Source organism: Capricornis sumatraensis, chromosome 1 (assembly GCF_032405125.1).
Source record: "Capricornis sumatraensis isolate serow.1 chromosome 1, serow.2, whole genome shotgun sequence".
Classification (NCBI taxonomy): Eukaryota; Metazoa; Chordata; class Mammalia; order Artiodactyla; family Bovidae; genus Capricornis; species Capricornis sumatraensis.
In genome coordinates this window covers 162,829,056-162,855,440 of record NC_091069.1, presented here as the reverse complement: position 1 = coordinate 162,855,440, position 26,385 = coordinate 162,829,056, and the positions used below count along the sequence as shown (strand labels likewise).

General features: G+C 41.6%; 2 protein-coding genes across 3 annotated transcripts in view; one reads left to right on the top strand and one right to left on the bottom strand.

Annotated features, from left to right (window-relative positions):
• CD96 (CD96 molecule) overlaps positions 1 to 26,385 on the bottom strand; it is a 106,475-nt gene that overhangs the window by 58,848 nt on the left and 21,242 nt on the right. For both annotated transcript variants that reach the window (XM_068975335.1, XM_068975326.1), the window contains exons 4-7: positions 19,806 to 20,013; positions 16,097 to 16,152; positions 4,048 to 4,138; positions 1,422 to 1,610 (exon numbers count right to left, since the gene is read on the bottom strand). In XM_068975335.1, coding sequence (XP_068831436.1) covers positions 1,422 to 1,610; positions 4,048 to 4,138; positions 16,097 to 16,152; positions 19,806 to 20,013 — 544 coding nt within the window. The remainder of the gene's footprint in view (positions 1 to 1,421; positions 1,611 to 4,047; positions 4,139 to 16,096; positions 16,153 to 19,805; positions 20,014 to 26,385) is intronic.
• ZBED2 (zinc finger BED-type containing 2) lies at positions 8,888 to 9,541 on the top strand. Its single transcript, XM_068973634.1, has one exon. It carries the CDS (start codon positions 8,888 to 8,890, stop codon positions 9,539 to 9,541), a length of 654 nt encoding a protein of 217 aa, XP_068829735.1.

Here is a 26,385-nt window from a genome sequence, read left to right as displayed (position 1 = left end):
ACTTTTACCCTCTTCCAGGATTGTAGCCCTAACCTCGTACAGTGTTCTGGAAAGGAGGAGCACTTATTTCTGAGGGAATTAGGTCACGTTGAGTACGAATATTTCATGACCATTCCTGAATAATTAATTCGAAGTTCAGAGTGAGGTGAATGGGCAGGGATGCAGCAACGATGCTTCTGTCCTGGTGTCTGAATGGCACCTCTTTCTGCAGGGTCAGTGGTGGGGGTGGACTTACAGAGCCACATACCCGATCCAAGGCTCACAGGAACCAACCACTGTCACTGGTGTCAGGGTTGGGAAGCACCCAATATGCAGACTGTAGCCTTGAAACAAAGGGAAATTTTTCCCTCATAAATTATTCTGGTTTTTATAAGTTATATACTATAGCGTCTCTGAAAATAGGAAGGTGGTAAAAGATGTCAGTGATTCTGTGGAGTTGTAATAATGACTTGCAAAATTAAGTTTTATAGGTACTACTTTGTTGTTACATAAGAATAGTTGACAGCTGTCACTTCATACTTCAGTTTTTTATGGGCAATCTGTTTTCACTATATTTGTAGAGACATTTGTTCACATCTCTTTTGTAGTAAATCTTTATTACTTGATCCGGTTCAGAGTAATGTATTCTGGTTAATCAAATGTTGCAATAAGTAGAATGATCCCACATATCAACTTTGAAGTCATAAAAATCCTCTGTATGAGATTTTGTGCTTCAAATATAGGTATACTAAAATCATGATATGGCTTTTCCAGGCTTCCTTGGTGGCAGAGTGGTAAAGAATCTGCCTATCAATGCAGGAAACACAAGGGGCATGGGTTCAATCCCTGGGTTGGGAAGATCTTCTGGAGGAGGAAATGGCAACCTGCTCCAGTATTCTTCCCTGTAAAATTCCATGGACAGAGGAGCCTGTTGGGCTACAGTCCACGGGGTAGCAAAGAGCGGACATGACTAAGCAAACACACATACACAACATGGCTTATCTATTCCTAAGTATTAGAATGAAATATGCTATATGTAAATGAATGCTTTTATAGACTCAGAAGTAATTTTAAGATTTTAAAAACTCTTGATTATAAATATATTAGAGTTAAATTTCATTATATGGTAGATTAACAAAAATGCTAGTTAATTGAGTTATTATTACTTGAATCTGAACAAAAAGTTCACTGTACTCACCAGAAATTCTAGGAAACAGGAATTAGCTACTTTTTATATGAAGAAATTCTTTTCAGTAGAGTCCCTTTAGTCAAAAAATGTTTGATACTTTGAAATTGAATAATTTTGAATAGTGTAGAGAGAGTTTTCAGAGATTAAAATATCATGGAAACAATCAGTATTCTATTTGTTTCAGTTAGAAATGTTCTGAACTTATGGCAGTCTTGGCCACCCCCTTGTTGACCTCATTAAATAGATAACTCACCCAAGGAAAATGTGATCTTTTCAGATGAGCTATTCCACACTTTGTGTCCAGGGGCCGGAGACAAAGCCATACACCAGATGGTCAGGTTGTCTGAATGGGCTGGTTTATTATCATATACACTTGTCAAAACAGATTTCAGTTCCCAAAATCCATCTTTGTTTTTTCTTTTTTCACTAGTGATATACATTCCTACAAGACAGATAAGAACAAAGTTCATCACAAACATTTCCCATATGAGCCGGAAAATGATGTCAGGGCATGGCTGGAGACAGTTCAGCTTACAGTGGTGTAGTCTACAGGTGGTCAAACCGAAGCTCTTGTCCATTTGTCTGGCAGGCCTGGAATTAAACTGAACTGTTTTGTTCAAGCTCCTACATGGCATTGATCCATGGTCAAGGTATGGAATATATTGGTTAAAGGTGTTGCTTTATTTATAACCACGGGTCTAGTGGGTCTGGGGGCAAGTTTCCGCAGCTCATCAGCATTGCTGATAACAGTGAGATTGATGATTTGTCCCTGGCCTGAGTGAGATCCTGGGAGGTCTCTTCTGTGGAGAGTGAGTAGTAGCAAGAATACACCTAAGTGACCAGAAAAATATAAAACAACCTCAGCTGAGACTTCATTTTGGGTCCTCCACTTTGAGGTGCTGTGAATGTGTACATGGGATGGATGGTGGCTCAGATGGTAAAGAAAGTGAAAGTGCAGTCGCTCAGTCGTGTCTGACTCTTTGCGACCCCGTGGACTGTAGCCCACCAGGCTCCTCTGTCCATGGGATTCTCCAGGCAAGAATACTGGAGTGGGTTGCCATTTCCTTCTCCAGGGGTCTTCCCAACCCAGGGATTGAACCTGGGTCTCCTGCATTGCAGGCAGACGCTTTACCCTCTGAGCCACCGGGGAAGCCCAAATGGTAAAGAATGTGCCAGCAATGCAGGAGACCCAGTTCGGTCCCTAGGTTGGAAAGATCCCCTGGAGAAGGGAATGGCCCCCATTCCAGTATTCTTGCCTGGAGAAGTCCATGGACAGAGGAACCTGGCCAGCAATGGTCCATAGTGTCCCAAAGAATCGGACATGACCAAGCGACTAACACTTTCACTTCACTTTCAAATGTGTACATGGGATTCATATCCTTGCTGCTGCTGCTGCTGCTGCTAAGTCTCTTCAGTTGTGTCTGACTCTCTGAGACCCCATAGACGGCAGCCTACCAGGCTCCCCCGTCCCTGGGATTCTCCAGGCGAAAATGCTGGAGTGGGTTGCCATTTCCTTCTCCAATGCATGAAAGTGAAAGTGAAGTTGCTCAGTCGTGTCCGACTCTTAGTGACCCCATGGACTGCAGCCTGCCAGGCTCCTCCACCCATGGGATTTTCCAGGCAAGAGTACTGGAGTGGGGGTGCCATTGCCTTCTCCATCCATATCCTTACTTTAAGGATATTGTTGCTAGACTATCTTTTTCCTGAAATAAGCTGTTACTTATTTATAACAATGTATGTTATTTATAACGCTGTCATTTGGGGTCCTGTGAGTCTTCTTTAGAAACAGAATCCTGTTTAACTGCCACTGTTGGCACCACCTCCAAATAGCATACATGGCAGCAGGACATGAATGTAGAACTCTGTCCCTATAGGTCAGAACTTTTGTTTCACAGCTTCTTGACACTGAAGGTTCTAAATGCTAATTCTAAAGTTAGCACTTGCCAAAGTAGAAACTACATGCAGTTGTGTGCTGGTAAAATTCTGGCCACAGTGCCTGGTCTCACAGGTGTAAGGATAATGACCCTTCTAACATCTATGATGAACAAATCTATAATGACCCTTAACAGATATTTGCAGGATTGCATCCTATCATTATTGTGGGAGAATTGTTTTTAAAGTGATCCAGTAACAAAACCAGTAATTCAACATGAGTCAGATGGATCAATAAAATCATTCATCAACAAAGACTGAAAACTTTATCAATTAAAGATAATGCAGTAAGAAATATGTGACTGCTACTATTGAGCTTTGAGGAAAAATGACTCTGGAGAAAGGAGAAGGCCCATTGTCCCAGGCAGGAGATGGCCCAGATTGTTCTGGCAGTGTCTATCGTGTTTACCATGAAAACATGGCTTTGTACATTCTCACCTGAGCTTGTCTCCATGTATGTCCTCCTCCAGGAACTTTTAATCCTCCCGATGAACATGTTCCTTGTTATGGAGCCAAGTTATTTACATATACTTCCTTCAGTCCTCCACCCCACCCTACCCAGATCCTTGCAAGGAAAAATAGAAATCATTTGTTTGTTGATTTAAGGTAGTGATGCTAAGTTAATTGGAACTAAATGACATGATTAATACATGTACATTGAATTAAACTTGCTTGCTCTCATAGAAGAGATCTGCATTTATGAACAGTTAAATAATAACAGTACTGTTCATATGTGAAAGGACCAAGTCAACTGTATTTCTTGTATTCTGGGAAATACCTCCCTGCTCCTTGGAGGAGCCAGATGAGGTGTCAGAAAATGGCATTTGCTAGGCAAGATGATGTTTTTCTTGGAATAAGAAATGCCAAGATAGACCTGGGCAGTGGCAACTTCTATTTGTTTTCTTTCTTTCTTTGCCAAACCCACTTCCATTGACTGATTTCCTTACCTTCTCTTTCACCTTGAGGGAAGCTCCTCTGAATAAACCAGGTGAGGTTTGCTGTGGGAAATACTTTCCTCAGTGAGCAGGTAAAAATTCTCTGGGGTTAGAGACAGAATATGGAAAGAATTACTTGCCAATTCAGAAGAAACTGGTGCCCCATACATCTCCACTGGGCCTCAGATGAGGCAAATTGGCACAAAATTACTTTTTCCATTTTTATTATTTTATTTATTTATTTATTGGTGGAACTCCCCGGACCAGGGATTGAAGCTGCACCCCCTGCAGTTAAAGCATAAAGTCTTAACCACTGGACCATCAGGGAAGTCCTTTCCACTTTTAACGAGGCAGTGTTTACCTTTAAGAGGTTGCTTAAAATGTGAACTATAAATAGGCAATCGCCTATAGATAAGTTACAAATTAACAGCTAGAATTCAAGGTCAATTTAAGAAGAATCTAGAACTATACTAATGTTGCAAATCTGGATTCTGAGTTAGGAAAACAAAGATTACATCTCTATATAGGCAGAATAAAATAGCATAAATGGAAACCAAAGAATAGGAAGAAGTTATAACAGGCAGAGGCCAGGGAAGCATATTCTGTCAGACCAAAAGCTAAAAGAGACTCAGACTTTTGTTCCTCAAATAATGTAAAGTACTGTTTGTAGCAACAACTACAGAAACCATTTAATATAAATATTTCACTTTTGACTTGTAAAGAGTTTACCTAATTAATTGTTTATCATCTTAATAATGCTATAGGCTAGGTAGGACCCAGTTTATTACTGCCACTTGACAGATGGGGAAGTCAGGGCACAGAATCACTGAATGGTTAAAGAGAGTGGAATGTAGCTGATGGTAAAACTGGAGGTGTTACCTTAATCTCAGTAAAAGATATTTCCTGGTAAAACACGTTGCATTAAAATAAGCAAGTAGAAGAGCAGATAGCCTATGTTACAAAACCAGCGAGCTTAGCAGTTGGGTTAGTTTATTATTATTATTTTTCTCTCAACACTGTGGTTGTTTTGTGAGATGGTGGTTTCTTCAAGATCCTGGTGAAAATATGCAGTAAGGTATTATCTGATCTTCATTATTTTATCTGAGACACTAGAAAATTATAATCCTTTTTATAGTTTTGTTTTCTTGTCAAGAGATATGTGTATTTTACATGTGGCCAGCCCTACATTTTTAATTCTCAGATATTTTTCGCAGTTGATGAATATGCTAGTTAATTAGTAAAGAACTGTTACCTATATGTAATGCTTGGTGTGCCAATTCCTCTGCAGACTAGTTATGCCCAAAGACTCTGGTTTTGAGCAGAGCTGAGAAACCAAATCTAAGAATATTACTAAGCCCCATCTTTCTGGTGAGATCCCACCAAGGTGCAAATGGACATCCCTCAGAACATCACTATAAAACCCCTAAGGAAATACTGAGACTTTCAGAGGAGGTTATTTGTTGCATCCAAAATGGTAGATAGCAAACACTAAAGCCCCAGATTTCCCACCCATTCAGCACTTAATGGGGATGCAGGCACATGGCAGGAATGCAGATCCATGAAATTCTGTCTCTTTCTGTCTTAAAAGCAAACGTAGGTCTCCTGAAATATATTCTTCTTAAGTAAAAGACAGAGAATTCAGTTTATTTAATCCAATAAAATGCCAAAGACAGACTTTATCTAGGTGATTTGTGTAGGATCTATAGTGAAAAAAATGTTTTAAAAATGTGTAAAGGTTTGTATTAATGTCAATACCTTTAGCCCCTCTCATGATTTATTTTCTCTATGTTCATCTAATCTACCAAAAGATGATGATATGGTAATATCAGGAATGAGTAGGAGTTCCATTATTTTACAAAGGCAACGGGCTCACTGAAGAAATCTCTTGTTCAGTTCAGTTCAGTCACTTAGTCTTGTTAACTCAATAAAAATATTAAAAAGATTTAATGCCTATAAATTTTCTAAATTCAGATTTCATGGAATGATTCAGGTTTCAAATATTCTATACCATCTCCAGACAGTGTTCTAAGATTTTGCTTAGGAATATGGTTCTTGTCCTGAAACTCCTCTGGTCTCTAAAATTGAAAAACTTCAGACTAAACTAGTTCAAACTGAAGTCAAACATGTTATGAAATGTCAAGCATATGTGATTTCGCTGAGCAAGCCAAGTTGTATTTCTTTGTTAACTTTCAAAGCATTAAGAAGAAAAACATGTCAGATTTGAAAAAAATGTGAAATAAATATGAACAAGAGTTTATGTACACATGCATACAAACACGTGCACACACACACACACACACACACACAACCCCTTTCTCTGCTGAGGAGTCAAAATCATTCACTCACTCAGTGTGAGTCTGTTTATGAAGTATTCATGAAACAAGCGAATTATTGGTTTCTCCAGCACATTATTCTAAGTACATATGGTATAAGTGAGTAATACCACAAAGAATTCTGTAGAAAGAGCCAAAAAGCATTTGGAGAGTTCTGTGAGAGTGCAGAGAAGGATGAAATCTGGGAACAACTTGGCACAATTATATTTTGTGGACAGGGAAGCATCAGGCCTGGAACCTACAAGTGGAAAGTAGTGGGAAATTCACAAAAGATGGGCAATGGATTGGTTCATGGACTTGGGTGTGAGTTGGGGATGCTGGATGCAGAGGTTGGAGCAAGATGAGATTGACGAGTCAGGAAAAATGAATCCAAATCTAACTGTAACACTGATCATTCCTTTATTTCCACAGATGAAATACTAAAATGGTGACCATTTGTAAATGATCCCATATTCAGTTTGGTTAAGTTTGGACAGGACCTTTTCCAAAGGACTTTTCACAGAATCAGTTTGAAAATATTTAACTTATTAGTCTAGAAAGAAAAATCCTTAAAAAAAAGTTCCCCTATTTGTTTACCAACTCTTCATTTCTATTTGGAGTCTCTCTAGGCCCCACACATTTACTTTTCACTTGAAATTTAACTTTTAGTCTCTACATGTTTTCTATTCTACCATTTCTGTATTTTCTTCCTGTAACTCAAGGTTTTTCCTCCCATGGATATCTTTAAAATGTGCTTGTCTCCTCTTAGTAGGTTTTCCTTCTAAAATCTATCTATCTGTAAATTTATATTTTTTGCTTAAGTTGTGATTATCCCTTTATTTCACTTCAGCTGAAAGTAGAAGCCAACAGATTTCAGCTTTCCCAATTCTAGTTACATAATATAATAGAAATCAACCCCAAATTTGCTATATTTCTCTAAATTGCGGGAGAAGTGTCCTTTTATTTAATCTTCCCCTTTTGCAAGTTCTCTGACTTTTCTACTGACTTTAATTATAATACCAATAGTCTCCAACCAACAATGGAGACTTCACGGCCTGACAACTGGACAAAATATTTGAAACCACAGGTATCCTCAAGGCATGTGGTTTCTTTGCCCATTTTTCACCCTTCCCGTGTCTTAAATCTTCTTTGTTTGAGATGAGAGGCCAGATGATCTAGTCTTCTGGAAACAACTAAGACTTGTAGGTGCTTGATTTATTGTTTTACTTCACAACATTTGCCAGGGACAACTTTTTTTGGTGGAAGGAGGAGGAGAAAAAGTCTGCATTTATTGCAGAAAAACCCTACAGGTAGGGTCACACCCATGTAGAAACAAGGCTTCCCTGGAAGTGGGAGGGGACAGGAAGTGGAGGTGCCTTCCTCTTGGTGGCAGCAGGCAGCTAACAACCTTCCAACGTGGTAGGAGCACTCCCTGCATAGGAACCCTCAGAGACCAGTCCCAAGCCTTGCTTGCCGGTAAGTACCCACTTGGGGCTGGATGGTGCTTCCGAATTGCTCAGGGTGGCAAAGCTTGATGGATAAGGTTCTCAATCATTTAAAAAATGATCTAAGAGACAGCAGTCAGGCTCTTTTTAAAATGTACCATAACTTTCCATGTGTTAGTTTATCCTTAAAATGGGGGTCCCTACACCAAATATCTGGAGGAAGTTGCCATCAGGAAGATTTCATCTACTGTTGGCTTTGCAGGTGATGGTGCTGGGGAAGGCGGAGTGTGGTGAGCTGCTTGCTGAGGTCACCCCGACACAACCAGGCTGTGGAGAGGAACTCCCCTGCTTTCTCCTCCAGGTATGCCAGCTCCTCCTGCTGAAAACAGCTAAGCCTGCTCTTTGGAGTTCTTAGAATCCCAGCCCCCAAAGAACCTCTCTAGGGGCAAGCTGACTTTACACTGGGAACTGTATTCCCCAGACCCTGGCAGGCTTTGTAGCTTCTGGACTGACTTCTGCATCTGTTCAGAGGAACAGCAAGTCTCTCCTACATTAGCATCAGTCTCTGTTCGCTTCTACCCACACTGAGGGAGACCCAGTGCGGCCCTCGCTTTGCCATCCTGGACAGCCTGAACCCTGAGGCTGCTCCTCCTGCCTCCAAAGTGCATCACACAGGTCTCCGGGAGCACCGAAGCAGTGAAAGCAGCCAGGAAAAGAATCAAGAGAATACCTGAAATTCTCAGTATTCAAAAACACATGTGGTGCTGGTTGAGGTACTGAACACCGAGCTCACTGGAAAGCTTTGTATTATTAATTGCTTCACCGAGTTATCCTGTCTTCTGGCCCAGCCAAGGAAGGATCAGCACGTATCCGGGTCATGGAGGGAAGGTACAGGAGAGCCTCAAAGGCCATTTTGCTTGGCTCTGACTCATCCTGACTCTCCAGTGAAGCAGAAAGGAGGAAACCTCACACCACCCAGGTGTGGCCAGCCTTTGACCACTACTGCAAATCCCTGAGAGTCGCCTAGTCCCTTCCCAAGTACACTTTTAGCTTTAGAGACTTCTGGCTCAAGGAGAGCTGTAAAGAAGAGACAGGATGAGGCGGGAAGAGGAGGAAGAGGACGGAAACAGGATGAAGGCAAAAGGGCCCTTGGAAGTGAAGGAGGGGGAGGAGATCAGTGAGACGCGAGAACCGGCAGCCCCTTTTGCCGGTGCCACGCCCACCCCGATGCCCCACAACAAGGGGACTCGGTTTTCTGAGGCCTGGGAATATTTCCACTTGGCCCCTGCCCGTGCCGGGCACCACCCCAACCAATATGCCACCTGCCGGCTGTGTGGCAGGCAGGTGAGCCGGGGCCCTGGGGTTAACGTGGGCACCACAGCCCTATGGAAGCATCTGAAAAGCATGCACAAAGACGAGCTGGAGAAGAGCGGCCACGGTCAAGCTGGGCAGCGTCAGGACCCCAGGCCTCAGGGGCCGCAGCTCCCCACGGGTATTGAGGGCGACTGGGCCAGGCTCCTGGAGCAGGTGGGGTCCCTGGCTTTATGGGCCAGCCAAAGAGAAAAGGAACTTCTGAGGAGGGAGAGGGTGGTGGAATGGCGGGAGCGGGCTGTGGAGAGGCGAGAACGAGCCCTGGAGGAGGTGGAAAGGGCCATCCTGGAGATGAGGCGGAAGGTGAGGGCGGAGAAGGAGGCCTGCCAGAGAGAGAAAGATCAGCCCGGGGCAGCTCACCCCTTTCATTTTGTTTAAACGGGGGCTTGGGAGAAATTTATTCTGAAAACACTGACTTTAGACCCATAGCAAAAAAGTTCTTTTAGTTCCAGCTTACATATACAGCAAAGTAGCTTGGTAGGATTTTGTTTTTAAGAGAAAGAATAGTATGGGTTAATCTCAGCAGGTCTGAATTGGCCAAATGCTTATGTTATCTTAGGTTCCTTAGAACAGTACTCAACAAAACTTTAAAATATACTAACCACGGGTCTGTGAATTATTTGGGGGCAGAATGTACCAGCCTGTCAGCCTCAATGAGTGAAAATAATGGGATTTATGCCTAGCACTTGGTTTTGGTGGAGCTGAAGGTTTCGATGGTTGAGACTGGATGGGTGGCTGGAATATGCCTATGTGGCCAGCTCATTCTGGAGACCCCACAATGAGCAGAGCTCAGACTTCCTGGGACAGAGGTGTTTGTACACATTCTGGTGTTGATTTAAGAACTGGATGTAAAGCTGATTCTGTGGGACCCAGCAGTGGAAGAAAGAATAAACGTGGGCCTGAGATCTCCAGACTCTTTCAATGTATATCTTTGTCCCATTATTACAGTCTTATATTAAAACTGTTTTATCAGAATAACCCATCTTAATCCTGTAAGTCTTTCCAGCAGTCTAACAGATAAGTAATTAATGGATAATTAGCACAGAGAATTAAAGACTTTCCAACTCACTTGAATTAAACATTAAGACTAGAGCATATAAAAATTTGTTCATAAATATTTTAAAAACGTAATTTGATTTCATATTAAGCTTTGTTAAAGGAGGAGTTTGTGAGAAGGAGGTGAAAGAAACTCAGAAAGAAAAAGAAAAAAGGTGGAGAGATGGGCTATATAAGGAGAAAGAACGAAGAGAGGCAGAAAACTGAAAAAGGGACAGAGAAGTAATGTGAAGATGAGAGAGACAGCTCCCCAGAGAAAGTTCACCATGCAAAGGTAAGAGGCCTTGACTGTCTGGGAGAATGAAGGACAGAGAACATTGTCTTCACTTCTGAGGTCAGTTTTAATGAGTAAAGTTGCTTTTGTTTTGTATCCACAGACCACACAGATCACTCATTCATTCAAGCAGTAGGTTTCAGATTATACGCCTCAGATTATTGGCATTACACCTACATGCCAATGCTTTGTTCTCCAATTAAAAAAAAAAAACTGTCCATCTTTAAGTGTTCAGAGATGCTTTGAAAAAAAGGAATCCAGCAGTCCATAAGGAGAGGTAAATTCCCTGGGCTGCTGAGAACATGTTTAAAATGTTAACACAGGATTTGAGTAAGATCAGACTGGAAACCACTCTGGCCTTTGTGCTGAAGCTGACTTGTTTTGGATGATTCCTATTAAACCTTATTATCTACATATATTTAAAACTGGGTTGAGAGTGGGAAGGAGGGTATGGTGAGAGATTCAGAACACGAGTGGAGACTAAGCCAGTGTCTCACCTTGTAGACAGCGTGGGTGCTTTCAGTCACTCAGGTCCCTAAAGCAGACAAGATGTTGGTATAATAATGGCATCTTGCCTCATTCGGTCCTTACCTATGTAGTTCTTTTCTACTGCTTGTTCTTAGACTTGTCAGCAGCTCAAACAGCCATATCTTATCTTCCTTGTGAGCTGTTTGTGGAAAAGACACAAGTCCAAACACCAGACTTGTGAAAACCCCACCCTGTGTTGTAGTCTTGTAATTCCCTCTTTTTCTAGAAACGTGCCTGATATTAAAGCTTTCACTTCCCATGTGGTTTCCCCCCCAAAAGTGTGTTGCCCCTTGAGGACTGTCTCCACCTGTAAGTTCAGGGCTCACTGCTGCAAATGGTGGTGGCAGTTGGTCATCACCTGGCTGGAGATACGGACTCAGGAGCCTTATTATGCCACAAAGAGCTAGGAGGAAAAAAGGGGACTGCAATGTCTAAAACACACACACACAAGAATAGAGTTTAAGAAGGATAAGAAATCCACAGAAACTCAAGTTTTGTAAAATCAAAATTAAATAAACACAAACAAGCAAATTCTGTAAATAGCTAACGGAGCTCACCTGCTAAACTCTGATGTTTGGTTTTAAGATTACAGTGTCTTTTCCCCGTGAGTCTGATTATTTTAACCTCTCTTCCTTTTTAAGGCATTTTAATCCCATTTGCTTTTGCTTCCTGTTTCATGTGAAGTAGTTTTTTATTTGTTTTCTAGTTTTTTTTGCTAAATTTTATAAAACATGATAGAGAGTGACAAGGAGAGGACCCCATGGAGATGGTCAAGTGAAAGCACAGGCAGCAAAAAGAGACCCAGGTGGAAAGAGACATTGTGGAAGACTGCCCTGTTGAGTAGTTTTCCTCTGTCTCTCCTGTGTCTTTTGTTGCATTATCAGAGTGGATATAGAGGGCTGTGGGCTGTGTTGACAGGCTCTTCAGCCCAGTATCTTCTGCTCTAGAGCAAAAATCTGCTACATAGGTAGGGGGTAGGGGTAGGTGTTAACGTTTAGGCTAAAGACTCCCTTTCTTTCCGTGGAGCTGTGGCAGCAAGGCTGTGTGCCATACTGGGGGCCCTGGCAAAGCCAAGCCCTTGGAAACATCCAGGAACACGACATCCATAGGGGATGTGACAATGTCACTGTCACTCTCTAGCATGTCTAAGCCTGAAAGGCTTCAATGTTAGACTAATCAGAGGACTTTTCTCTTCTACAGGAAAACTAAATTAACCATACAGTTCATAACTTTAACTGGTGACACTGGAAGACATAGTTCAAATCCCTGTTGCTCTAACACAAGGCTGCTGGTGTAGTGAGTGTGTAGTACCTAGTAAGGCATTCCATAGGTGCATGATAATTTCTAAGGGATGAAGGAATGGGATAGCAAATTACCATTACGGAGCACTTGTGGTTGCCAGATGGTAGATACTTTGCATATGGTTCTCTCATTTGGTCCTTATGTCACCATTGTGAGGTTGGAATCATTGTCCCTGTTCACTGATGAGGAACCTAAGAATCTGAGGTCTAAGGCCTGGAATTAATAGTGATGAAGGAGAATTCAGACCAAGATCTATTAAATTCCACAATCTATATTCTGCCATTTCATTATTTCCCACTGTCTCTGAGAATCAGTAACACAGATTTATAAATATGCACGCAATGAGTGAGTGAATGAGTGAAGTCGCTCAGTCGTGTCCGACTCTTTGCGACCCCATGGACTGTAGTCCACCAAGCTCCTCTGTCCATGGGATTCTCCAAGCAAGAGTACTGGAGTGGGTTGCCATTTCCTTCTCCAGGGGATCTTCCCGACCCAGGGATCGAACCCAGGTCTCCAGCATTGCAGGCAGACGCTTTAACCTCTGAGCCACCAGGGAAGCATGTAGAGGAAGGAATAAGTGAAAGAGTGAGTGCCTGATAAATAGTGGCAGGGAAAAAAGACATTTCTGAGACATTGACTCTGTGCTATTTACTTGTTACTGTAGATAAATCTAATGTACCTAAGAAGCCAACATAATATTTATTATGATCCTGGCTTTAGAAATGAGTTAGTTGAGACAGAGCTTAACTACTTGACGAGGCTATCTTGCTGGTAAGTGGTCGAATCAGGATTTGACTTCATTTCTGTGGCCCCTGAAGCATGATCTCCTTGCTATGCAGTCCTGCCTGGGCATGGGCATGCTAAATTCTCATCCTAGTTCTGCCTTTTGTTAGTGGCTTAGCCAGTGGTTTAGACTCTCCAGGCCCAGTTCTCATCTGTGATTTGACAGATCTCTACCTATTTCAGAGGCTTATTGGGAGTATCACATGGTAAAAGTATGTCAAAGGGCTTTGAAGAGTTAATATGCTATTAAAAATACAATGGGATTATAAGAATATCAGAGTGAGAAATTACTAATGTTTGGCAAGGTCTTAAAAGATCCATAAACAAGCTGTGTCCTGCAGCTGATTATGTGGAGTTGTGAGAGATTATTCACTAATTCCCCAGGAAGGAACATTCTCTGTTTTTTTTAGTTAAGTGCCTAGAGAAGTATGGGTACAGAAGAGAAAATCTGATGACACATAAGACAAAGTCCTTTTCTTAAAAACTGAAATTCTTGGATCCAATCTTGTGATTGGAAAGTTGGGAAAGCTGGTGTAGGAAATGAATTGGGACAATAAATGGACTGAGTCCGCATTACCTGTAAACATGGGCCCAAGAAACTACAGAAAATTCCTCATAAGAAACAAAAACACCTACCAAAAATTACATCATGCGATTATGTCTTTTATTTAAACTACTGAAATGAAGTACGCTAATAAACTTGAAAATTAATTGTGGCAGAACCAAAAAATGGAAACCTTTTCTATGTACTCAGGATTACAATAACAAACTAAGAGACCCATCCATAAAATCAACAAAAGATACAAAGACTTGGATAATACACTCATCTAAAATCATACCACAGAGCCTGAGTTATGATTTATATGCAGCTGTCAAATTACATGACTGATATTCAGTGAAAATATGACAAGATATCATAAGTTATTTAATATTCTTGGGGCTAGAAGAAACTAGGAGTATAATTTTCTCTAATCCCATTTAATAGGACATGTTTGAAAATTAATGGAGAATATTCATTTTACTTAGGGTTTTGAAAAGTTTGAATGAAGTCATAATGTCACAAGACAGCTGAGTAACAAAACATAACAGTCAATGAAAATGCTTATTAAGCACTCTATATCAAACAATGAACTAAGAACTTTTCACACATTATTTTGTTCCATTCTTAAAAACAACATGCTGTTAAGACACTTCAGTCATGTCCGACTCTGTGACACTATGGACTGTAGCCTGCGAGGTTCCTCTGTCCATGGGATTCTCCAGGCAAGAATACTGGAGTGGGTTGCCATTCCCTTCTCCAGAGGACCTTTCTGACCCAGAGATCGAACCCGTGTCTCTTGCATCGCCTGCATTACCAGTCAGGTTCTTTACCACTAATGCCACCTGGGAAGCCATCTTAAAAACAACAACAATATGCAAGAACTCTCCTCATCCCCTTCATCTAGATGGGAAACCTGACTACAAAGATATAATAATTAATTAGCACAAGGTCACAGCCAATAGGAGGAAGAGCTGAGAAGTGAGACCAGTTCCCAAAGACTAGAGGCTGGGAAATACCTACAAGAAATTAAAGTCAGATTCCAGTTTCCTTTTCCTCCTGCCCTTCCTATATTGCCTAAAAATAGCCAGAATTATGAAAAAGTCAGATGGGCACATTTCCTCTTATAATTTTAAAAACACTGGGAAAGCTGATATAGGAAATGAATTAGAACAAATTAATGTCAGCTGAGCAAAACCTCATTCTTACACCAGTATTCACACTGCTTTCCACCCTACTTCACTATCTACATTAATTTTTAGTCAACAGAAATTTAAACAACTGAGACAATTTTTCTGGGAAATTTAAGGACTAAGGATCACAAGATCATATGTTCTGACAGCCCTATGGCAGAAAATAAGGGTTCCCTTTTGGTTTCTAGAATCAACTTCAGTTCAGCTCAGTTCAGTTCAGTCACTCAGTCATGTCTGACTCTTTGCGGCCCCATGAACCACAGCATGCCAGGCCTCCCTGTCCATTACCAACTCCTGGAGTTTACCCAAACTCATGTTCACTGAGTCAGTGATGCCATCCAACCATCTCATCCTCTGTCATCCCCTTCTCCTCCTAAACTCAATCTTTCCCAGCATCAAGGTCTTTTCCAGTGAGTCAGTTCTTCGCATGAGGTGGCCAGAGTACTGGAGTTTCAGCTTCAGCATCAGTCCTTCCAAAGAATATTCAGGACTGATTTCCTTTAGGATTGACTGGTTGGATGTCCTTGCAGTCCAAGGGACTCTCAAGAGTCTTCTCCAACACCACAGTTCAAAAGCATCAATTCTTCAGCACTTGCTTTCTTTATAGTCCAACTCTCACATCCATACATGACTACTGGAAAAGCCATAGTCTTGACTAGATGGACGTCCCTTTGTTCCCCAAGTAATGTCACTGCTTTAGAATATGCTGTCTAGGTTGGTCATAACTTTTCTTCCAAGGAGTAAGTGTCTTTTAATTTCATGGCTGCAATCACCATCTGCAGTGATTTTGGAGCCCCCCAAAATAAAGTCTGACACTGTTTCCACTGTTTTTCCATCTATTTCCCATGAAGTGATGGGACCAGATGCCATGATCTCAGTTTTCTGAATGTTGAGCTTTAAACCAAATTTTTTCACTATCCACTTTCACTTTCATCAAGAGGATCTTTAGTTCTTCTTCACTTTCTGCAATATGGGTGGTGTCATCTGCATATCTGAGGTTATTGATATTTCTCCTGGCAATCTTGATTCCAGCTTGTGCTTCTTCTAGCCCAGCAGTTCTCACGATACTCTGCATATAAGTTAAATAAGCAGGGTGACAATATACAGCCTTGACGAGTCAAATTAGCTTACCTTTATTCCTATCAGAAATTAATTGGATTAAGATCAGGTCCTTTGAGAAAACATTCTGAGCAATGAGGCAAATGAACACACCTTGACATATTATACTGTCAATTTTTAAAGGCTTTAATGTGACTCACCTCTCCAGTGACATCCATGGAGTTATTTTCCACAATCCTGGGGATTTCCAGCTTAGCTTAAAGGCAAATAAAACAGTTAGTGGTCCTGAATGATACCCTGCCTGGTCACTAGTGTGTGTCTGTGTGCGTGCATCCAAGCACGTGTGTGTGCATGTGTGAAAAATTAATAACTCATCAGATATTTATTAAACTCCCACTGTGTTCCAGCAGTATATTAGATGCCAAGGAAACAAAGGTGCACACATCATATTCATTGAGAAATTTATATTTACATGGAAAATGCATATACAAAAACTAGAAATTAGAATTGATATAAGAACTATTATTAGGGACATGTAGGATTTGAAGAAAGCTTTTAAGAGAAGCTTCTAACCCAATCTTGGGGAATAAGGAGGCTTTTGGAAGAGGGAACACTGATGCTTTAAAATGATTATGGGTGAGTCAGGTGAAAAGGGCCTTCCCAGGTGGCTTAGTGGTAAAGAATCCACCTGTCAATGCAAGAGATGAGGGTTTGATCCCTGAGTCAGGAAGATTTCCTGGAGAAGGAAACAGCAATCCACGCCAGTATCCCTGCCTGGGAAATCCCACAGACAGAGGAACCTGGTAGGCTACAGTCCATGGGGCTGCAAAACGGTTGAGCATGACTTAGCAACTAAACTGCAACAGGAAGAGCAGGTTAAAGTAGGAATGTAAGGGAGGGGAGGGAACAGGCAGTGGGCAAAGAAGAGGAACAGTCTATGTGCCCACAGGTCTAGAAATAAAGCATAAGTTAAGGGCCCTGAAGGGAACTGGAAAAACACCTGGTTCTTATTTAGTTGCTTGGCATCAGAAAAGATCAGGGACTATTTCACTGATTTTGTTCTGCTAAACTGTAAGTTCTTAAAGCCAGAATGCTTCATTCATCTCTCTAGCATTGATAGTGCACAGCATAAAACAGACATTGAGAACATCATGCTGAACTGAAGTAGCCTCAAGATAAGGTGAGTATAACAGACATAGTCCTCTATGAACCAGGGGATAAAATATTAAGACCCTTGTCACAGGTACCATCAGTGTCTGCTACGTCCACTTAGCCTCTGCTGCATCCATACAGCCTCTTGCTGGGCACACCAGTGACTCTCTCCTGAAGACTTACTGGGGTTATGGACACACACCCAGTCCACAAACATGGCAGACTGGAAGTCCCAGAGGGTTAATGGTGGTAACAGGTGGGGGATGGGGATAATGCCCCAGCTTCCTCGCTTTTGCTGCGGATAACTCTGATGCATGTTCTTCCATGATTTCACAGTGGGAGTGAGCTCTAAGCCCACATTGCTAACTGGCTTGATCATGTACATTTTATTATCTTCCTTCCCTTCCTTGACATATTTTTCCCACTCCTATATTTCCTAGGATTATCTCTCTAATAAATTAATTCAAATCCATTAATTCAAATCCTTTTCTCAAAGTTTTCTTTCAGGGCAACACAAACCAAGATGCAATAGTAAGGGGAGGAGGCCTATTTCTGACCTCTTATTAGCAACAAATGCTGGTAGAATGAAGGGCCTGAAAGCAGGAACAAGTGTACTAAAAGTTGCAGGGGTGATAGATAGAGATAGATTATTTTGGGGGAATCAAGATTGTGGGAGAACAAGCTTGTGATGGCAGGGGACTCCCCATAAGGAAAGTCAGGTCATAGGAGACGAGTGAGGGGGATCCAGGAAGTGGCAGAGGGGAAGCTTCCAGTTTATGGTCTGGTAGAGAACAAAGGTGTTCAGGAAGAAGAAATAAACCGGATGAAGGGCCTATAGAATGGCTCAGTGACACATATCAGTGTTTATTTCAAGGTTTTCATGTTTTTATTTTTGGCTTATTCTATTTGAGAAATCACCTGGGGACACAGAGTGGGTCCTGAATAAGATATGCAGTATAATTCTGTGCCAGGATCACTATGATACACACTCGGGTGACACCCCAAATAGATTAAAGACTGGATAAGACTGTCCAAACACAACCTATGTGGCTCATTTGCTAAAGGAGAAAATCAGAAAGCAGAAAAGTCTAGTTATTTTAACAAGTAGGCAGTGTCTTGTATTTTTAAGCATCCACTGAAGAGTTCAAAGAAGAAGCAAACAAAAATAAAGAGGCAGAGAGATGTGGAGGGGCATAAGGATGAGATGGAAAAGAGGGAAAAGCCTTCTCGACCAAGATGAAGATACTTTAATGCAGCAAAGAGATACGGGACATGGTTTAAATGTTGACAAGGCAATTAGGTCGAGTTATGGTACAAAAATCCTTGGTCAAATGGGACACAGTTTGCCTAACACAGAATTATTTCTTTTCACATCCTGGATGACTGCCTCCATTGATTTGCCAATGAGGCCAGATGAATCGGTCTCGTGTTTGGGCTAAGACAGTCACACCCCATAAATGAGAGAATGGTGTTATCAATCAAAGAGATGAACATTCTTTCCAACTCAGCACAGGACACTGTCTAGGCCCCATAAGGAACCTGATCACGGGGGGCAATTGATTCTTCCCTAACCCATCCCAGAGGAGAGACAGAGAAAGAGAGAGGTAAGGAAGGAACAAGGGAAGGAAGGCAAGAGAAAGACAGTGAGAGTCAAAGAAAGACATATAGGAAAAGCTATCGGCAAGAGACTTCAAACTAAATACATTTTGGCTGCAGCTATTTCCTTATGAACTAAAGGGTTTGCATTTCCTTTAAAATACTGGACTGTGTGATCTCTAGTAATAATTCAATAAGATTCTAGATAAAAACAAAGATTTTTCACTTATCCTGTCATTTAGTTAACTGAGAAAAAAAATCTACCAGTCCATGCTTTTAGGTTTTGTGAATTATTTTCTCTTTTACCTCATTTTCCAAAACAATGAATTGCTCATCCACATCACTGCGTTCCTCTTGGCCTTCGTTTAAAAATGATGTTTTAATAAAAAATAAATTCAAAAAATAAAAATAACAGAAAAATGATGTTTTGAAAAACACAGTTCTTGGTCACAAAAATGAAAAATATCTAAAGCCAACAAGTTTCTATTCATTAATATTTCCTTGCATCACTGAACAAAACAGAATTTTCCCATTTCCCTTAAATTTGCAACCTGCAGAGTCTCTGCAGTCTGACTGAGGCCACAGTGGATATTTCAGCTAAGCCCCTCTCTCCTGCAGATGCAAGGTCAGAGGGCCAGCCTTACAAGTCCCTTTGCTGGAGGAGCTGGACAGTCTCTCAGCCCAGCTGGCCTTGGTGGGGCCGAGGGGACTCCTGCAGAGTTTCTTAGGAGCTGTGTTTGTCATCTACCTTTTCTCACACTGGCCTTACTCCACCTTGCTCCAGCAAGCAACTTTTATACAACTAGACAACTAAGCAATTAGATTTTGGCAGTTATAACGAAAGAGACTTCCCATATTCTCAGGAGACATTAAAACCATAAAGTAGTGGTCATATGAAAAGCCATATGGTAGCTCACGTAAGGTAGTGGTTAGTGGTCACCAGGAAACTGATGATCTATGGCAGCTGAATCATCATTCTTTAGCTTCCTTCCCTCGTCCCCACCCCCAACATGAATCACAAGTGTCAAGACAAACAGAACTCCGGAATAGCGACCCTTGAGTGGCTGCTCTCTAGCTAACAGAGTGTTTCATCTTTGGCGGGGGAAGAATCTGGGGACAGTAACAGGAGCATGGCAGGGACTCCAGAGAACAGAAACTTACCAAAAACCTTGACCGTGGTGGAGCTCCTCAAGACTCTGCCAGGCCTGACTACAATGTGGCAAGTGAACTTCCGGCCATCATCGTGGATTTGGACTGGAGAGAGGTAGAGCCCGTAGTCTGTACCTATCCGGACTCTGTCTTCAAATAACGCGGAATTGCTGATGGGGTGACCTCGAGTGGTAAGTGTTTCCTGAGTTCCGTTATCCTCCTGATGAGACAAAATGGTTACCAGCTTTGAGCCTCAATCGTGCCAGCTCTGGACTAGGCATTCCACACGGAGTAATCCAGTTGTTCTTTGTGACAATGGAGATGATGAATGAAGAATTGAAATTAAGAGATTGAGTATGTTACTAGAGAAAGTATCATTACACTCAACTTTTCAATTCAAAATATACTGTCATTCTCTGCTAACACGAATAGAAATTGCTGCTCTTCTGATTAAAACTTCTCCTTCATCACCTCCTATGAGCTGCATATTGACAGTGGGATTTGGGGGAGGGTACAGCCCTGGGAATTAATGTCAGGTCATAATTCTCATTTCAACTTCTGAAATCGTAATGCTAGGATATGTTCAGGGGGCTGTATCTGTTTTACTCATTCAATTTTCACTGAACTGAATGATTACAATCATCCTTTCTTCCCAACATTCCTTTAAAAAAGCTCTCATTTTAGCTCCACTTGGAATGAGGACTAGGATGAGGTAAAGAAAGACTCCTAAAATGCAAAGGTTAAGGAGGCACTCACTCTCAGGGTCTTGGAAGTGCAGGAAAGGCACTGAAAGGGGTTCCTCCTTAAATATTGTGCCCTTTGGCATCTTCTAGCCTCTGCTCTTATTTCTGTGTCTGACCTTCAAAGAGGACATGTAAAGATTAGGCTGTAAATGCTAATCTGAATTTGGAGATCAGAGTTTAACTGGAGTACTTGGTTCCTCTAGTCCATACTCTTTTTTAGGTCTATGAAAAATGCTCCCACCATTCTTGCCTTATCCTGAATTTCCTGGACAAGGAGTCACAGTGTTGGTCAGTGTCAGTACATGCGCTGACCAAGGGTCTAGTGAGGAGGGGACCCTTGAGGGGCATAAATGTAGAGGAAGGTTATGACCTTATATTTATACTTCTTTATAACTCAGCAGTTTCACCTGAGTGCTTTGAACACAATCTGATGCATAGCTTCTTCTCTGGAGATTCTTGTGCAGTTGTTTTGGGATAAGCCGCATCCCAGGCCACGTTTTTAAAAAGGTCCTTGGAGAAGCCAGGGCTGAGAACCACTGGTCTGGGGGAAAATGCAAGGAACTGAAAAGGAGAAGGCTGAACAGGGAAAGAAGTCACGAAACAATGAAAACGAAGGTCTGTGACTTGGAATCTCTAGTTCAAAAAATTAGATTCTGCATAGAAGAAAATAAGCTAGGTGAGGGAGAGAATTCAGGTATGAGCTGGGAGCAGAACAGGAAGTGTAAACAGGAAGACAGACTTCTTTTATGGTTTATATAGGTATTTCCGAAATACACTTATTAGAAACTCTTACATAAGACACCATTTTTATTGGTAACAGCTTTACCTGCAAATAGACAGATAGTACTGCCTGCGGAGAATCACAGACTTACTCCTGAAGCGAGGTACATACCCACATAAAGAGGGACCTAATGCTCTGGGTTGCTGTATTCCTAACAAGAAAGAGTACAGAAAATTAAAGGGAGACAGGGGCCTCAGATTATGTTCTGGAGAAGGGGCCCCAAAAGGGGCCCTAAGTATTGGGTGGTGACGGCAGAAGAAACAGGAAGGCATTTCACTCAGCCTTGTGATCTGGAGGCCAGTGCATAAATCCCCGATATACAAACATTCGTGCTGTGAACTTTCAAAGATGGGAACATGTGTTTGCATGTTTAATCATGTAAATTAGTTCACGTGTCTGGTGTACATTGTCATGTGCATGCATTCTCTACAAGGGGTTGTGCTTTTTGCACTTAATTTTGTGTAACTTACTAATGAAGACCTGATGGAACTGGAGGCCCAGAGAGATAACAAAGAGACCAGAGGAAGAAGAAGAAACCAAAGAACCAAAGAGGTCCATGACATGGGACACGGCAAGGGGACGTTCTTTATTTGAGGTGGCACTGTTAGCTCTTGAGGCACGGGACCCAAGTGTAGAACAGCACGCAAAGGCTGCAGCAGTCATTTAGAATGCACTCCAGGCCTACTGTGTCATCTATGATCAGGAAAAAAAGAGCTGCTACCCAGACATCACTGGATCACTTTTTCAAGAGGATAGATAATTGAAACCAGCCAAGAACGAGAAACTGTGCCATCGTCAGGCGCGAGTGAAACTGCAGCTTTCTCTCCATCTCCTATTGCTGACAATCCTTCAGCTCTATCATCTCCCCCCCTACTCCCTTCTCCAGGCAGTAACTCTTCTTGCCTGTTCACTTGATGCCAGCCCCTGTGTGCCAGCTGTTGTACTGTACTACTGTACTTTTCAAGGTACTGTCCTGTAAGATTGAAAATGGTTTTTTTTTAAATGTGTGTGAAAACTTATAGTACGGTACTGTATAGCTGATTGTGTTAGCTGGCTACCTAGGTTAACTTTGTTGGACTCACAAATTGGACTTATGAACACACGCTCAGAATGGAACTCGTTCATATGTAGGGAACTTAACTATAATTAAGGAAGCAGGCTCACCCTGCTGGTCCTTCAGTACAAGCTGTTTCACTGCTCTTGTTTTATGCAAGGGACTGTTTTTGTGAGAATCCAGAAGTTCAAAATGCTTGATCTTTTAGTAAATGCCTTGCCATTTGGAATGTTTCCATCTGTCACTTTGTTGTGGGAAGATAGGCAGTCAGAGGCTGAGGTTGGAGACTGGTGAGAATATGGCTTTTTCTTTATTCTGTATCTGGGGGTGACTGGCCAAAGTAGTTTAACTGATGGAGAAAAGATATTTTTTAAAGAAATCAGGCTTAGGTTTTTTGCTTGTTTTGGGGGAGTTAGACTGTTATAGAGGAGGGATTTGTCCCTTCATTGGGAAAGATGGATTCGGTTGCAAAATGTCCCTGTAACCTATAACATCAGGAGATCCTGAGAGATTGTAGAGGCCCCAGATATAAAGGGGATGGGGCTAGAACCTGCATGTGAGCACCTGCTCTCATGGAGCAAATGGGAAGAGAGGTGACAAAAGGCAGGCAAACAATGAAATGTCTAGTGCTCGGAGAGGGAGAAGCAATACTATTATTGCAACTACAACTAATTACTATTAAATTATTATTACTAATACTATTACTGTTTAGTATTACTACTAAATACTATTACTATTTCTATGACCACAACTAAATCTTTACATTATTAGTCATAGCTTAAGTTTATTTAGCACCTACTTTTAGGTGCTGTGCCAAGTTCTTTCAAGTCTTATTTAATCCTTAAAACAATCTGAAATAGACCAAAGTTAGGTAACTTGCTCAAAGGTCATAGAGAGAAGGTACTTAAGTCACAGCACCAAGAAAGGGACAAAAAATATCTCTGAGACATTACATCTTAATAAAACCAAACCATCACAAAACAAATAAAACAATTTTGTGGATTATCTAGAGTGAAAAATTTAGAAGAAACTCCAGGAAGCCAGAGGTTTTTATATAAATGGGAGATCTTGGAGGTGTGGACAGTTTGTTGATTGAAAGGAGCCTTTTATGATATGTTGAGCTACCTTTAGCTATTTCAAATCCTAAAAGATGATGCTGTGAAAGTGCTGTACTCAATATGCCAGCAAATTTGGAAAACTCAGCAGTGGCCACAGGACTGGAAAAGGTCCGTTTTCATTCCAATCCCAAAGAAAGGCAATGCCAAAGAATGTTCAAACTACCACACAATTGCACTTATCTCACACACTAGCAAAGTAATGCTCAAAATTCTCCAAGCCAGGCTTCAACAGCATGTGAACCGTGAACTTCCAGATGTTCAAGCTGGATTTAGAAAAGGCAGATGAATCAGAAATCAAATTGCCAACGTCCGCTGGATCATCAAAAAGAAAGAGAATTCCATAAAAACATCTGCTGCTGCTGCTGCTAAGTCGCTTCTGTCGTGTCCGACTCTGTGCGACCCCATAGACGGCAGCCCACCAGGCTCCCCCATCCCTGGGATTCTCTAGGCAAGAACACTGGAGTGGGTTGCCATTTCCTTCTCCAATGAAAGTGAAAAGTGAAAGTGAAGTCGCTCAGTCGTGTCCGACTCTTAGCGACCTCATGGACCGCAGCCTACCAAGCTCTTCTGTCCATGGGATTTTCCAGGCAAGAGTACTGGAGTGGGGTGCCATTGCCTTCTCCGATAAAAACATCTACTTCTCCTTTATGACTATGCCAAAGCCTTTGATTGTGTGGATCACAAAAAACTGGAAAATTCTGAAAGAGGTGGGAATACCAGACCACCTGACCTGCCTCCTGAGAAATCTGTATGCAGGTCAAGAAGCAACAGTTAGAACTGGACATGGAACAACAGACTGGTTCCAAATTGGAAAAGGAGCCAGTCAAGGCTGTGTATTGTCACCCTGCTTATTTAACTTATATGCAGAGTACATCATGAGAAATGCAGGACTGGATGAAGCACACACAAGCTGGAATCAAGATTACCAGAAGAAATATCAATAACCTCAGATATGCAGATGACACCACCCTTATGGCAGAAAGTGAAGAACTAAAGAGCCTCTTGATGAAAGGGAAAGAGGACAGTGAAAAACTCAACATTCAGAAACCTAAGATCATGGCATCTGGTCCCATCACTTCATGGCAAATAGATGGGGAAACAATGGAAACAGTGACAGACTTTATTTTGGGAGGCTCCAAAATCACTGCAGATGCTGACTGCAGCCATGAAATTAAAAGAGCCTTGCTCCTTGGAAGAAAAGCTATGACCAACCTAGACAGCATACATTACTTTGCAACAAAGGTCCATCTAGTGAAAGCTGTGGTTTTCCAGTAGTCATGTATGGATATGAGAGTTGGACTATAAAGAAAGCTGAGCACTGAAGAATTGATGCTTTTGAACTATGGTGTTGGAGAAGACTCTTGAGAGTCCCCTTGGACTGCAAGGACATGCAACCAGTCCATCCTAAAGGAAATCAGTCCTGAATATTCATTGGAAGGACTGATGCTGAGGCTGAAACTCCAATACTTTGGCCCCCTGATGCGAAGAACTGACTGATTTGAAAAGACCCTGATGCTGGGAAAGATTGAAAGCAGTAAGAGAAGAGGACGACAGAGGATGAGATGGTTGGATGGCATCATCAACTCGATGGACATGAGTTTGAGTAAGCTCCGGGAGCTGGTGTTGGACAGGGAAGCCTGATGTGCTGTATAGTTCATGGGGTCACAAAGAGTCGGACACAAAACTGAACTGAACTGACCTACCTTTGGTGACAGGTGTCACAGAGTACACCTCAACTCTCACCTGATAAGAATGATTCTAGGGCATTTGTTCTGCAAGAAACACTGGTAGGGGATCTTGCACAGAATCTTTGTTCTTGGCTGTTTTTCCTTTCTTCTTTTGATAATTTTAAAAACACTGATGTGTGTGAGCACTCAGTCATGTCTGACTCATGTGCGTGAGCGCTCAGTGATGTCTGACTCATGTGCGTGAGCGCTCAGTCATGTCTGACTCTTTGTGACCTATAGTCGACTCTTTACAGTCTATAGCCCTCCAGGCTCCCCTGTCCATGGAATTTTCCAGGCAAGAATTCATTCATTCCCCAAGAATGGGTTGCCATTTTCTCCTCTAGGGGACCTTCCTGACCCAGGATTCGAACTCCTGTCTCCTTCATTGGCAGGTGGATTCTTTACCACTTAGCCACCTGGGAATCCCTAAAATATTAATAAATATTTCTAAAACTTCATGAAATTTACGACTTGCTGCACCCTTAGAACAGAATGAGGAATGTAGATGTATAGGATACACCTACATGAGTCCTAACACTCCACAAATGTTCAATTAATACTAAATCACTGTCTTACAACCTGAACTGGATCAGCTTGCTGTGAATTCATGAGTATTTACTCTCTCCATGGTTAAATTAAAGAATTATGGAGAGTACTAAAATGAACTCTTTAAAAATTACTTTTTAATATGTATTGAACATAGGTACTGTGTTAAGTTAATCACCACCTCACAATACCACCATGGGGCTGGTACTATAATTATATAATTATGATAAAATTATAATTGTGTTATATAATTATTCCTTTTTGTGGATGACAGAACTAAAATCAGGCTGGGCAACATATCCAAGGCTGTATAGAATTCTGATACAAAAGGAAAAATCTGTGTCCTTATGGGCACTTAGCAAAATATCCTCCCATATTTTGACATATTTAACAGTGGAAACAGTTAATAAAAACTCTACAGTTTAACATTTGAAAACTGATTTCATAAAGTCATGCACTGTTCAATCTTTTCTCCTGTCCTTGTCAACCTTTATGCCTGTGGCCCTAAGGGGGCGCCATGCCACAAAGACCCAGGAACCACAGGCTGATTGTGAAAATCTTGTTCCTTGAAGAGCATAGCAGGATCTCATAACAAACAGAAGACACCTTGCCTTTATTTAAAA

What these genes read in the sequence shown, in the direction of transcription:
- ZBED2 (XM_068973634.1), top strand. Translation starts at nt 8,888, where the DNA reads ATGAGGCGGGAAGAGGAGGAAGAGGACGGAAACAGGATGAAGGCAAAA.